General features: G+C 35.6%; 2 protein-coding genes across 3 annotated transcripts; one reads left to right on the forward strand and one right to left on the reverse strand.

Moving 5' to 3' along the window:
- The first annotated feature begins 4,616 nt into the window (after positions 1–4,616).
- LOC114729631 (transcription and mRNA export factor ENY2-like) lies at positions 4,617–7,089 on the forward strand. Its single transcript, XM_028916667.1, has 5 exons — positions 4,617–4,752; positions 4,954–5,050; positions 5,185–5,279; positions 6,298–6,374; positions 6,636–7,089. Coding segments are annotated over exons 1-5 (342 nt in total). The 5' UTR covers positions 4,617–4,750; the 3' UTR covers positions 6,707–7,089.
- A 2,471-nt stretch (positions 7,090–9,560) lies between these two features.
- LOC114729619 (B2 protein-like) lies at positions 9,561–12,761 on the reverse strand. 2 transcript variants are annotated; one of them, XM_028916651.1, is made up of 6 exons: positions 12,729–12,761; positions 11,035–11,625; positions 10,589–10,689; positions 10,332–10,415; positions 10,129–10,239; positions 9,561–10,016 (listed from the first exon to the last, which is right to left on the reverse strand). In XM_028916651.1, the coding sequence occupies exons 2-6, from the start codon at positions 11,594–11,596 to the stop codon at positions 9,969–9,971; spliced, it is 906 nt and encodes a 301-aa protein (XP_028772484.1). In that variant the 5' UTR covers positions 11,597–11,625; positions 12,729–12,761; the 3' UTR covers positions 9,561–9,968. The 2 variants fall into 2 exon arrangements, with proteins under 2 accessions (XP_028772484.1, XP_028772485.1); XM_028916652.1 differs by having other exon boundaries at positions 11,035–11,607; positions 12,732–12,753.
- Between the last annotated feature and the right edge of the window lie 440 nt (positions 12,762–13,201).

The raw sequence follows: 13,201 nt of genomic DNA on the forward strand, positions 1-13,201 counted from the left end.
AACCTTGAACATATTATATTAAAATTAAGAAAAAATTTAATTTTTTAGACTGCATAGTGCATACAGGTTTACTAAATTTTCCATTTTGCCCTATTAGATACCCATACTTTGAAACCCGGAGAGTGTGGTTGAGTGGTGGGGGCTCATTTGAGGGTTCGATCCTCACCTTGAGCATGGAAAAGCTTTAAAATCCTAGGCCAGTTGTCCCACCCATCAAGATGCCTACAAACTAATGAAAGGATTAGTCACTGGATCTGCTGTGAATACCCTGATATTTCATAAAAAAAAAAAAGATGTCCATACTTTGAAATTAAAGGACACACCAACATTTATTGAGAGCTAAAAGAGAAAAATAATAATAATAAATTAATAATGTGACTTATAATTACAATAAGACAATTTTTCTTTATCAGGACAATACTTACATAAAACTTCTTATATTTATTATATCAAATTATCCAATCACACCTACTATTATATCTTTTGTATATTAACATTTAATTATAAACCCATATAAAAAAAATATATGGTTGATAGGAGAACTCAACATATCTTGACTTAAATATTTTTCATAAAATTATCGGGATATGTCTTTGTTGTAGGCAAAAGAAAAAAGATGAAATATTTTTCCAAACACCGAATCGTTTCTTAATATGCATGTGCCTAGTGCTTACTATTAATAACACAGGAAAACTAGTTTTATCGTCATTAAATAAAACTTTTAAACTTTAATTTTTATGAACGATGGCAATGGGCATGTTATCTTCCCAAATATCACCACAATTTTATGAAGAAGGACTTGTGCACTTAAAGTTACTTGTTTTCAATTAAATCAAGACATGGGTTAACTACCTTTAGTTTGTATATTTTTTTATTTCATTATCATCCTTGTTATTTATCGTATAATTGTAAAAAAATAATTTATTGTGATGGAATCGATATATCGAAAGAAGATTCTCATTAAAGTCGACCTCACATGCTAAAAGGCATTGCTTAGATATTTCATTAACACACGCTAATAAACATCTTGGATTTTAAAATCTTCTACACTGAGTGCTTAATCTTTCGAGAACTGAGAAATGATGGAGCTTGGTTCGGATCAACTAATTGTGCATCAACAAACGGGTCATGCGAAGGTTTTGGCTCCTCGCCAAATGGAAACAAGGTTGGAGGCTTTGGCTCTTCACCCAACGGTAACGAGACTTCATTGTTCATGCGGATGGACTCTGAAACATCTGAAGATTTTGGTTCCTCGCCAAGCGGGAACAACACACCTGAAGGTTTTGGCTGCTCGCCAAGTGGAAACAATGTTGGAGGCTTTGGCTCTTCACCAAGCAGGAACGAGGGTTCATTGTTCATGCGGATGGACTCTGAAACATCTGAAGGTTTTGGTTCCTCGCCAAGTGAAAATAACACATCTGAAGGTTTTGGTTCCTCGCCAGGTGAAAACAAGATATCTGAAGGTTTTGGCTCCTCACCGAGTGGAAACAGTGTTGGAGGCTTTGGCTCTTCACCAAGTGGGAATGAGGCCTCATTGTTCGTGTGAATAGAGCTTGAAACATCTGAAGGTTTTGGTTCCTCGCCGAGCGGAAATAACACATCTGAAGGTGTTGGTTCCTTACCAAGCTGGAGCAAAAAGTCTGAAGATCTTGGCTCTTCACCAAATGGAAACAAGGTTGGAGGTTTTGGCTCTTCACCCAACAGGAATGAGGTTTTGCTGTTCATGTGAATGGACTCTAAAACATCTGAGGGTTTTGGTTCCTCACCAAGTGGCAACAGCAGAGTTGGAGGTTTTGGCTCCTCACCTAGTGGAAATGAGGTCTCACTCCTCACAGCTGGAGCACCACTCAGACAAAGGAGAGCTAACAAGACAAGGTGGAAAGCCATGGGGTTGAAGAAGTCAGCGAATATGTGATAGCTTGCTTCTTTGGTGTGCTCTGCAGGAGCCATGAGTTTTGGTATTTATAGCGGTATGCTACAACCATACCTTGATGACCCGTGTGAAAGGGTTCACATGTCCCATGAGCTTAGATTCAAGAATCTGAAATTCTTAAAGAGGTATAAATGCAGGCGAGATATCCTAGGCCATTTAATGATAGTAAATATGTGATAGAGTGCAAGACAAGCCAATTAAAGAACCTATTATAGAACGTTGCCTGTCAATGGCAGGCTGCAAAGCCAATGGATGTGAAGAATTTTAGCTTTTGCAACAGATTTGATGGCATTCACGTTTTCAGTACCTGGGTCACGCATGCACGTAATTAACAGGTTACATTTCATTCAATCAAAATAAAATAGAGTTGAAAAAGCAGAGTAACTTTATTTTTTTTTTAATCTAGAAGGTAGAGTGTCTGATTGATAATTGGCTTTTGAGTTGTAATTTATCATAAACAAGATAAGTATATGAAAAAAATTTTATTTCAATTTATATGAAATGTGTTTATAAGTGATTTTAAATAGAAGTTTTGTCTCAATTTATGTCAAATGTGTTTATAAGTGATTTCAAATAAATACTGAATCATTTTTAGAAGAATGACTTTGTCCCAAATATAAATCATTTAAAAAGTAATTAATGCTTATTTATCAATTTTTATCCATGCAATTAATACTTTAAATATAACTTCTTATATTTCTCTCTCTTCTTTATAGTCTCATTTAATATAGGTAAAGCCAAAAAATATTTTCAATTTAAAATACATTTAATGAATTAACTATCATTTTATTATATTGATAAATTAGTTAAAATATTGTAAAGTGGAGGGAGTATATTTTTGGATTTAAAAACACCTATTGAAATACTCTTTTAGTCCTATTTATAAATAATTCTAACATATTTTATATAGACTAGGAAAAACTTTAAACTCTATTAATTCTCTATTAAAATATAATAACTTTTCAATTTTATCATTATTTAATATATATATACCTTTTAAAAAAAACTATCTACTTTGTAATAAATGAAGAACAAAATAGTACATCTATACTAAAAAAATTAATAAAATGACTTATAAATAGGACTAAAAATTTTTTTTTTCTTTATTCTATAAATAGGACCAGAGGATTATTTACAAATTCCCCATCAACATGTCTTTGCACTAACAGCGAATTTAAATGAATTAAATTATTAACTGAAATAATCTTTGTTTATATAAAACTTTTTTAAGGATTATATTCCGCCATTGTTTTTTTCTGGCAAAAAAAAAATCCTCTATTGTTTTCATTTATACCACCTAGCTAAAAGAGTGTTAAATTAATATGATGGATATTTAATATCAGGAGTGTTGTGATTTAGAAAACGAACAAAATAATTAAATTTTAGTTTTTTTATTAATAATCGAATTGTGTAAATTAGAAAAATTGATTAAAGGCAACAATAATTAAATATAAAAAATATAATTTATTTTTCAAAAAGCAGTTTAATGCATTGAGAGTGAGTGGGGATAATTTATGCATTGAGACAAGTTTTACGCGTAATTCTTCACACACATAAAATGAGAAAATGCATATGAATTGTGTGTAGTTTTGTTTATATTTAATGTTTTGTGTTAATATTGATGTTGATTCTACGAAGTTTTACTTCTCAATTTTTCTTAATAGTACTGCTTTCTGTTCTTAATATAAGATTTAATTGACTAATTTAAAAAGATTAAGAAGGTCAGTTAAGTTAGTTATTTGTAGTAAATAAATATTTTTCTTAAAATATCTTTATTAATATTAACCATTGATAGTAATTTCTTAACATGTGCAATTATTTTAGGGATTACTTGAGGACAAAATAGATAGATATTAGAGACAAAATGAATTATGATCTTATATTTAAGATTCATTTGGTATGAGGAAAAATAAAACGGGAGAGTGGAGGGAAAACTTTAATAAGCTTGATTTAAAAAATTGAAAAAGTGAGGTTAAAAGCTTTTAATTAATTTTTATTACTTTTTTGTATTACTTATTCTCTTTATTAAAATTTCAAAACCCCACTTTTCTAATTTTTTAAACACAGCTCATTAAAATTTTCCTTCTCCTCCCCTCCCATTCACTTCTCTCATGCCAAATAGTACTTTAAGATCAAATTACATGTCAAATTAATTTTTATATTAAGAATTGGAGGTAGTATCTTTTTTGTCATCTTTTCTTGATAGAATCAAAACCATACACACTGTAATATTTGTAAGTTCATCGTGAACTTTTAAGTGTGATGGGAAAAATGTGCATATATTTGCAACATAATATTATTTTCAGTCCTAATTATAAAATTTTATTTGTAGTCTACAAACGCGGTTTTATAATTAGGGCAGTAAGTAGTACTACTCTTTTAGTTTTAAATATAAGACTTTTATACTTACTAGTATAAAGGTTTTATATTTAGAATCGAAAAAATATAATATATTAATATTTTGGATGACACTTCATTACGGGCATTCCTACCATTCTTGTTCTCGGGCCTTATGCAGGAAAATGAATTGCAGGTTTTTTTGGTGAAAAATATCGCAGGGTTTTGCCGTGCAGTAGCTTAAACGATCTGTCGTTTTGCGATGAACGCCTGGGACGTCAGGGAATTTTATACCACTACAGTGGCAAAAGTTTTTAAAAAAAAAAAAAACAGAGAGAGAGAGAGAAAGAAAAAAATGATGAATATAGAATAGACCACAGGCGGTGGGAGGCTTAGCACACCGAACGAATCCCTTTTGCTCGCAGGTCGCAGCTAAATATTGTAGAAATCAATCTCTCATTGCTCGATTTTTCCCAAAGCATGTGAGCCTCCCGCAATCTGATCTATATTTTCTTTGTAATTTCTAGAAAAATGAATCAAAACGTTCCACTCTGGAAAGGGTGTTCTCGCGACTTATGGCGGGTCTCATCCTTGATTGCGACTCCTTTGAGATTTTGGTTCTTGTTCTTCGTATAAATTTAGCGATAGCCGGTAATTAAGATTTTTTTTTTGTGACCAAAAAGGAAGCCAAAAACATCGGTGAATCGACCTCCCACGCCAGATGTGCTGGAAAATCCTCCGGAAAGGGAGCCCACGCTCCAAGAGCTCATAAATATCAAGGTTTGATCTTTATTTTCGTTCCCCAAGTTAGGTTATAAGTCAATCTTTTGCATGCTTTCAGTTAGTCTCTTGAAAAGAAAGTTGGTTGCTGTTCTTTCTCTTGCTACTTCAATATTTGTTGATTGTCCGCTCAGTTGATCGAAACTGGAGAGAAAGAACGGCTGATGGAACTTTTGAGGGAAAGACTTGTAGAATGTGGTTGGAAGGATGACATGAAAGCTCTCTGCAGGTATTCTGTTGCTCTAATTTGTTGGCTCTCGTTAGAGAATCTTTGAATAAATGGAATTGCTGGATAAGGTTGCTTTGCTCAAGTTGCCTGTATTATTCCCTGACGTTATATATGTAATTGTTGAATCCTCAGCATTCCGTTTATTGGTCTCTTCTTCGTGGAACTGAATTTCAGTAAAAGAATACAATTTTAGTGCCAGAAATTTTATTTGATAACAAGCAAACCCACTATTCCTTGCTTTTTGGGTAATTGTTGCCGTAATTGCCATCCCTTTTTGCTCTTTAGGGCAATTTAAGATTCTATAGAAGCAGGGCATTGTATTTCATTCACTGAAAAAAGCCCCTGCTCACAAGGGGCATATGAGCAAACGGAAGGTGCATACTAAAATATTTATCTTCATTTCAGTGTTAGGAAGGATAACCTTTCATTGTTAAGTGAAGACATTTAGTTTGAGCCTTTTAGGGGAACTAAAATATAAAAGTGGCAAGGCATGAAAGGTTCTGGGAATGCCGTTTTTGGGTTGATGTTATGACTAATGCCAACATCTGGTTACCATATGATGTCCGTATTAATATCTTTTGCGCTGCCTTATTTATAATCATAACTAATAAATGCCATTTTGGTTAGCACTGATTATTTGCATTGCCTGAAAAGTCTAGACTCTTGTATGGTATTGGGTCAGTGTAATGTATTAAGTGCCTCTGACTCTCCTTTTTTTGGCCTTGGGGGTGATATTTGGCTCTTGATTTTTGTTTGTCTGGTATAGTTGCAACATTGCTTCTATTGAAGCTTTGTTGTATCACACACGACATAAGTGGATAGCCCATAAAGTGCATTCCCACTCCTAACTTTCTTTACACTTCATTATTCTGTCTTCACATATAAGATTATCAGATGATTGTATGAATTCCTTCTGCCAGTATCCAGCTGTGACTAATAATCCTGCATACTTGAGTGTGTTTCTTGTGTATGTGGCTTCTCAGTGTTGGAATCAATCTTTTCTTGCTTTTTAATGCAGGGCTTTTGTTAAGAAGAAAGGGAGGAATAATGTGACTGTCGATGAACTGGTTCATGTTATCACTCCAAAGGGCAGAGGTATTAAATTAATTGCTTCTCAAATTGATACATTTATTTTATGTTATAGGTTACTTGCATAAAAGCACCTCATGGCAAATATATCCCCCCATTTTGTCAATGTCGTTAGAAATTTGGTTATATCATTGAATGGCATTATAGTCGATTCTACATTTCCCTTTAGGAGGAGTTTGCCAGGAATGGTGATGCCCACTTTTATCATTGTTATGTTATTCTGAGTACTGACTAGGCAAAAAAAACCTCTCAATTTCTCATTTGCAGCGTCAATTCCGGATTCTGTAAAGGCTGAGCTGTTGCAAAGAATTCGCACATTTATGTCTGCAGCACTATAATCTCTAACGCTGCTCGGTTAGTGTCTTGGGAAATGATTACTGAAGGTTACTAATGGAACTCAGAAGGCATGACAACCATTGCATGTTAGGCTTCTCTAGAAAATGTATAAAAACTCATGTGCCCCTTTCGTCATGGATCTAAGAAATCACATTTGATGCAATAGGTCTTGTTTCATCGTTAACGATGAAATGTGAATCTGTCATACTAGGGAAAAAATGGATGTATACATCAGATGAGTATACATCTGCATTATGTCTTACGATGTGTATAATACTACCTCCAATCGTAATTATAAAATCTCATTTATAGACTACAAACGAGGTCTTATAATTAAGACCGGAGGTATCAATCTATTATTTTTCTGCCCCATGATATTACAAATTACACAGAGCCTGAAATCGAAGATATACATAAGTAGAGTGGGGAGAAAAACGAATGCATATCATCATTTGAAAAGCGGCTAATCACTCGGTGAGTTGGAAGGTGAGCACCATATCTTGGGCGACTACCATATAGTTTGGAGAATACGGGGAGAGCTGTGGATGATGGCTGTTGCAAAAAGATTCGAACCGTCTGTTGCAGATGATGCAGTTTCCTTTGTGTAGCCTAGATGAAGAAGGAATTATGCATGCTATTTGAGGCTAGTATTGAATTGCCATAGAAGCATATGGAGAAGAGGAACAGGATGCTGTTGCAAGAGTAAAAGGAATGCGCTCATTTTAGTAAGAAGCCGGTAACAGGATTAGATCCATGCGTGTGGGGGGAGACGGGAGTGATTAGGAATAGGAATTCTCAGAGAATATGTGGGGCTTTGCTTGTGGCTAGGGGTGGAAACAGGCCAGGCCAGGCCTCACCCTTAACAGGCTTGGCCTGTGGTGAGACCTGTTGGCCTGAGCCTGGCCTGTGGCCTGTGAAAGGCCTTTTAATCGGCCTAAGCCTGGCCTGTAATCAGGCCTGGCCTGGCCTGTGGCCTGTTAAGAGGCCTGTTTTTTTATCAAATTTTAAACACACATAAATCACTTCAAAATTACAATAATTCAAACTAATTAATCTAAAATACAAACAAAAAAATATGAAATTATCAAATTAACACAATTTGTAAAACATCTCCCCTTAGGCCCAAAAAACAATTATTAGAAAACATAATTTCACTCTAATATAAAAATATCACTTCATCTCATCTCTAGTATAAAAATTAGTTGATGACTAGATCTAATTTAAAATATGAAACATCTTTAATCCCTTTTATATTTTAAATTTATCATTTATTCAAACTAATTTACTAACAAAATGATATTTGATCATGTTGTTACACATGGTTGTTTTTATAAAAAAATGTTACAATTATTATAATTTATTTATTTATTTAAATTAATTAAGTAACTATTATGATAAGAATTAGATTGAGCACACATATATACGGTCTAAAACATAATAGGTCAATTTTATATATATATATATATATATTTTATATAAGATTAATATGAAAAGCATGGATCAAATAAATGAATGATACTTTTATTTTTTTTAATGCACTTATGTTTTCTTTCTCTGTTTAAATATGTGTCATTATACATACATTAATTATTTTTATTATAGAGAATGGAAATGAAATGAAGCATGCAATGGGCTCTAGATAACACGTTTATGTGGATGGAGTTTTCTCAATTAATTAATCAGAATAGTAGATTCCCTCCTATCAATTTACAATTTTAACCTAAAAAAAAAAATTAACAGGCCCAGGCCGCCTGACAGGCCTAACAGGCTTACTATCAGGCCTGAGCCTGGCCTGATAAAGTAAACAGGCCTTTTTACAGGCCTGAGCCTGGTCTGATATCTAAACAGGCCAGGCCAGACCAGGCCATTTACAGGCCAGGCCACAGGCCCCTGACAGGCCGCCTGGCCTATTTCCACCCTTACTTGTTGTGACATTGGGTATTGTGAGAGTTCGCCTCCTTGGGGTAATGGACTTGGAAAAAAAAGTCGGGAGTGGAGGCTACCGTTTGGGGCCCCAACTTGGGACTAGTGTCCACAAAGAAGCCAATCATGTAAATGACCAAATTTTCGGAGTCTCTAGCCACGCAGCAGCGATTCCCAAAGGAGACAAGAAAGAAGACTAACGGAGGGAGATTTAGGTTCCCTTCAGAGTTCTACCAGCCCAGTGCGAAGCCAAGTTGCTTTTCTTTTGCCATCAAAATAAAAAGGGATATTTAACGAGGCGTCCAAGGGAGAATAATTGTTAATAAATTTTAATTATAAATAAAGAGTTGCTATTTCATACGCTTAAACTCATCATTATAAACTGAAAATTATGCGTATTCATAACTGTCAACGACGTGCTAGGTGGTGGCGGCTCTCGTAGTTTCAATGCTAGGTTTAGGGTTTATGTTTTGGGCTGCTAGGCTTCGGCCCTTTTCTTTTGGGCTTTGTATGTTCCGTCTTTTATCTATAAAATTATATCTATCTTTGGTCAAAAAAAAAAAAAAAAAACGACGTGCCCTGCACCAATCCCAATCACAGCTGTATACACAGGAGGGCCCGTGTTATATTAAATTCTCAGATTATTCATAGCGGAGCGCGTCATGCTGGCCTTTACTTCAACTTTTTATCGGGAAAAGAGTTCATTTTGGCTACAACCAACCAATCAACACCATCGACCTGGAGCATCCACTAAATCTTATTCCACTTTACTGCACCAGGCGCGAGTGACCAATTTGGCGCCATCCTTTTGCACACAATAAAAAGAAATACTGGTAGTCGTACTGAGTAGTTCTAGTACGCTGATATGCGCAAGTCCTGTCCTAGTTTGCAATGACAAAAAGAAGCCATACGAAAAGTTTGCCGCGCAGCCTATAATGAAATAACCATTTCGATTTAGATTACCCGATAGAAATCGAGCAGGAAAGTAGTTCTACAAACTCGATAGGGTAGTCGTACATAAGTTGTTCTTCTCAACTGAACAAGAATACACAAGTTTTCACCCACAAATATGGCTGTCATTCTCTATGACACCATAGCGACTCTGTAATTAATATTACAATGGCGGCATCAAATGTCATACATCAGCTACCAAGCGTCTTCAAAGCGACACCACAGACAGCATTTATTCAGCAGCGTCTCACCACTTCACCAGAAATCCACCAAGATGAGATCTCCAAAACAGACTAATTTCCAAGCTTACGCTTCATGGAAAAACCTGCCAAACGCACACAGCCAGCACAACAAAAACCTACCTACTATATTGTGCATTCCAACGTGTGCTTACGCTGCTGAGCCTGCTTGTTCGCATAGGTCTAGCAGATTCAGGGTCTGCAACATAATGCACAATGGATATCATCACCACAGAAAAGCTCAGACCATTTTCATGCACAACAACTTTTGAAGAACCAGTCATGCATGATACAAAATAATATATCTTTACCTCAGGAACAGACAGCTCAAGACGGAATTTTGGACCATCATAGTGATGTAAGACTGGCCTGAATGCATCTTCTTCCAGCGCACTGCAAAGTTTCCTGACACGGGTCCTCACCTACACACACACACAAAGACGTATAAAGTCGTCCTCAGTTCATGTAAATATCTGAGGGATACGTTAAAATCTGAACCCTCCCAAGATTCTACCTGAGCTGGAAACCTTGACTCGCCTTTGCACTTTTTATCCTCCCATGCAGTTGGATCTATGTTAGAGCCCCCAAAACTTGCAGCCTGCAACAACAGACACTAAATAGTTAAAAACTCAACTACACCTCTTTTTTATATTCTTCTATCACCCAGAAACTTTTAGTTCCCCATTCCTCAAAACATATTAATTTCCTCTTCAAACTGGAGTACAGTGCGAAAAAAGATCTTGTCCAAATAAAAAATTATATACAACCCACCTCAAAGACACCATGCAGCTGATGAGTAGTGTAGTTATACAGGAAAAGAGGTAACCCTGGTGTTATTGCCCGAACAGAATCCCGATATCTTGGTGGCAAACCTATCAAGAGGTTGCAACAGTCAACCCACAGGATAATTGACTAATTGACTAATTATATTAACAACAAAAGCATAAATAAACCACAGACAATCTGCGCATGCTCCAACATGCTATCCATGATAGATTGGGGTGTCCAAGAGTAATGAAATTGAAATCTCAGCACACAGACAACTTAAAACCCAAACTAGGACAAAAATGTCTATGGAATGTGTAACCCCATGAGCATTTGCCAAGGCGTACAACATGCTCAAACTAAAGGCATCACAAAACCATCCAAACAATTTTCAAATAGGTGCCTTTTGAGTTATGAAAATCAAACCAGTAAAGTAAGAATATGAAATTTACCAAAGAGCTGACGCTTTAAGTCTTCTTGCATCGTGTCATTGTTACAGACAAAGATGTATCCACCAAGCACCTCATTTCGTGGGAGCGTCTCTGATGCAGGCAAGGTCTTGAACCTTTTGTCAGCTGCATTTGTGCCGCTGTTTTCATTGTTACCGTTGCTTCCATTATTGTTGGACTCCTTGTTGTTCTGGAGATTGTTGTTATACTTGTTGCCACTGATGTTTGCCACTAAGCCTGCATTGCTTTTTGGGTACACCACATTCATATTATAAACTCCATTCCTGAGGGAACTCTTGCTCACATTTTCAGCAAACTTAGATTCCAGGTTCAGCATGCTGAAGTTCAGAGTGTCAAACTTGTTATCTTCTTGGATCCCAAACTTATCCCTTGACCTTGTTTCTATTGGGCCTTTTGTTAGATCAAGATTATTGACACGCTCTCCCTTTGACCTTGTTTGTTCAGCCAATTTGGAAGCAACCATTAACCATTTATGATCCTCTGATGTTTTCGAGTGTCCTCGAAGCTCATCTCCCAACTGCCAAAAGCTGTGCAAGCTGTCCATCTTTTGAAACCCTAGTACAATAGAAAGGCAACCCGCACTAGTTAGATTAAGCCAGACAAAAATATAGCAACGCGAGACAACACAAATTTTACAGTGGTGCAACGCTTCAGCCAACATAGAACATCAAACTATTACACCTAAAAAAAATCAAGTCTGCCATAATTCAAAAGTCATGCATCAAAAATGTTCATGCACATTAGTCAAAAATATTTTTTCCCAAAAAAAAATGCTCATGTACGCCCTAATTTGAAACTACAAGAGTACGGTTCAAGTTTGAATTGGTAAACTACTGTAGACAGTTAGAAGCAAGAAGAAAATCCAGCTAATGACTTCAATTGCCAATTGTCAGTGTTTATATTGAAAAACAGTAAATTTGATAACAACCTTAAGAATTTAAAGACCCGAACTCAAAATGCAGATTTTTTGTCCTTGGTTCTTTCGGTGTAATTTCAAAACTTAAAGTCTTTCAATAGAAATATTTTTCAACTTAAAGTGACATAGATTAATTATTTTTCCTGGAAAAAAAGGCTTTTATTACACCTTCATGCAAATTGTACAACACTCGGTACAATCAGGTAACCATAATTAGACCAGGACTAAAAGAAGCACTAAACACTATATCGAGACGGTGGTCAGAGGAAATCAGATCTAAGCCACACGAAAATTTAGATAAGAAAGAAGTTCTTTAAGTATCTAACCTCAGATTATAACACATTTTCCTTATCCAATTCCACCATTATCATGTGAGCAATATAACCAAAGTAATTTTTTTAAAGCTCCGTATCAAGCAAAAAAATTATTACTCCAAACATAGACTTCACGTTGCCAATCAACTTAGATGATCGTATATAGCAATAATTGCGCCAACAAAGAAACTACATCAAAGATCGGAGGCAATCATGCCCAAATGTTGCAAGTGAAGATCTATAGGATAGAATATAGAACAAGGCAAAGCACAATCCGCATAGTGAACCGAACAGATATCCGATGAAAGAGGGAAGGAGGTGAAGGGAAGCTAATGGCAACAATAGATTTGACCAAGAGACCCAAGCAACTGATTCGAATAGGTACACACAACAGTATAAACAATGAAAGAACCCTAGTCTTGGAGATCTAGAAGAAAAGAGAGCAGCACCTTTTTGCCGACTTGACTGTGAAACGCAGAAGACGCTAGGGAGACTGTTTTCCAGACCAGGTGGCTGGATTTTTATTGCCAGCGAAAGTTTTCGTAATTCTGAAAAGGCCCATGAAATGTTCAAGAAATTACAAGATTTGCCACTCCGGTCATGTAATATGACTTGTGATTTTGAATTTGTTTCCAGAATTGAGAAGCTCTGGTTGGTGGCGGTGACGTGGCCGCATTTAACATGATCGGTCCAGTGCCCAACGGGTTCCACTTCCACAACGACGCCAAAAATTAATGTAAATTAAATTCGAATGTCGACGATTTTTAAAGCACAGGAGACATCATCGCACGTTTTATGGGACAAAGTTGGCCAAAATTTACTCATTAAAAAATTAAGAATTAATGTAGTTTTTTTTCAAGTCTATTATCATTTTAATTTGTTTTTGTTTAAAATATTAGTCTTATAATTTAATAAAAAT

The sequence above is a fragment of the Neltuma alba genome, unplaced genomic scaffold, assembly GCF_004799145.2.
Source record: "Neltuma alba isolate B1F8T4 unplaced genomic scaffold, ASM479914v2 tig00012650_pilon, whole genome shotgun sequence".
In the NCBI taxonomy this organism is placed as follows: Eukaryota; Viridiplantae; Streptophyta; class Magnoliopsida; order Fabales; family Fabaceae; genus Neltuma; species Neltuma alba.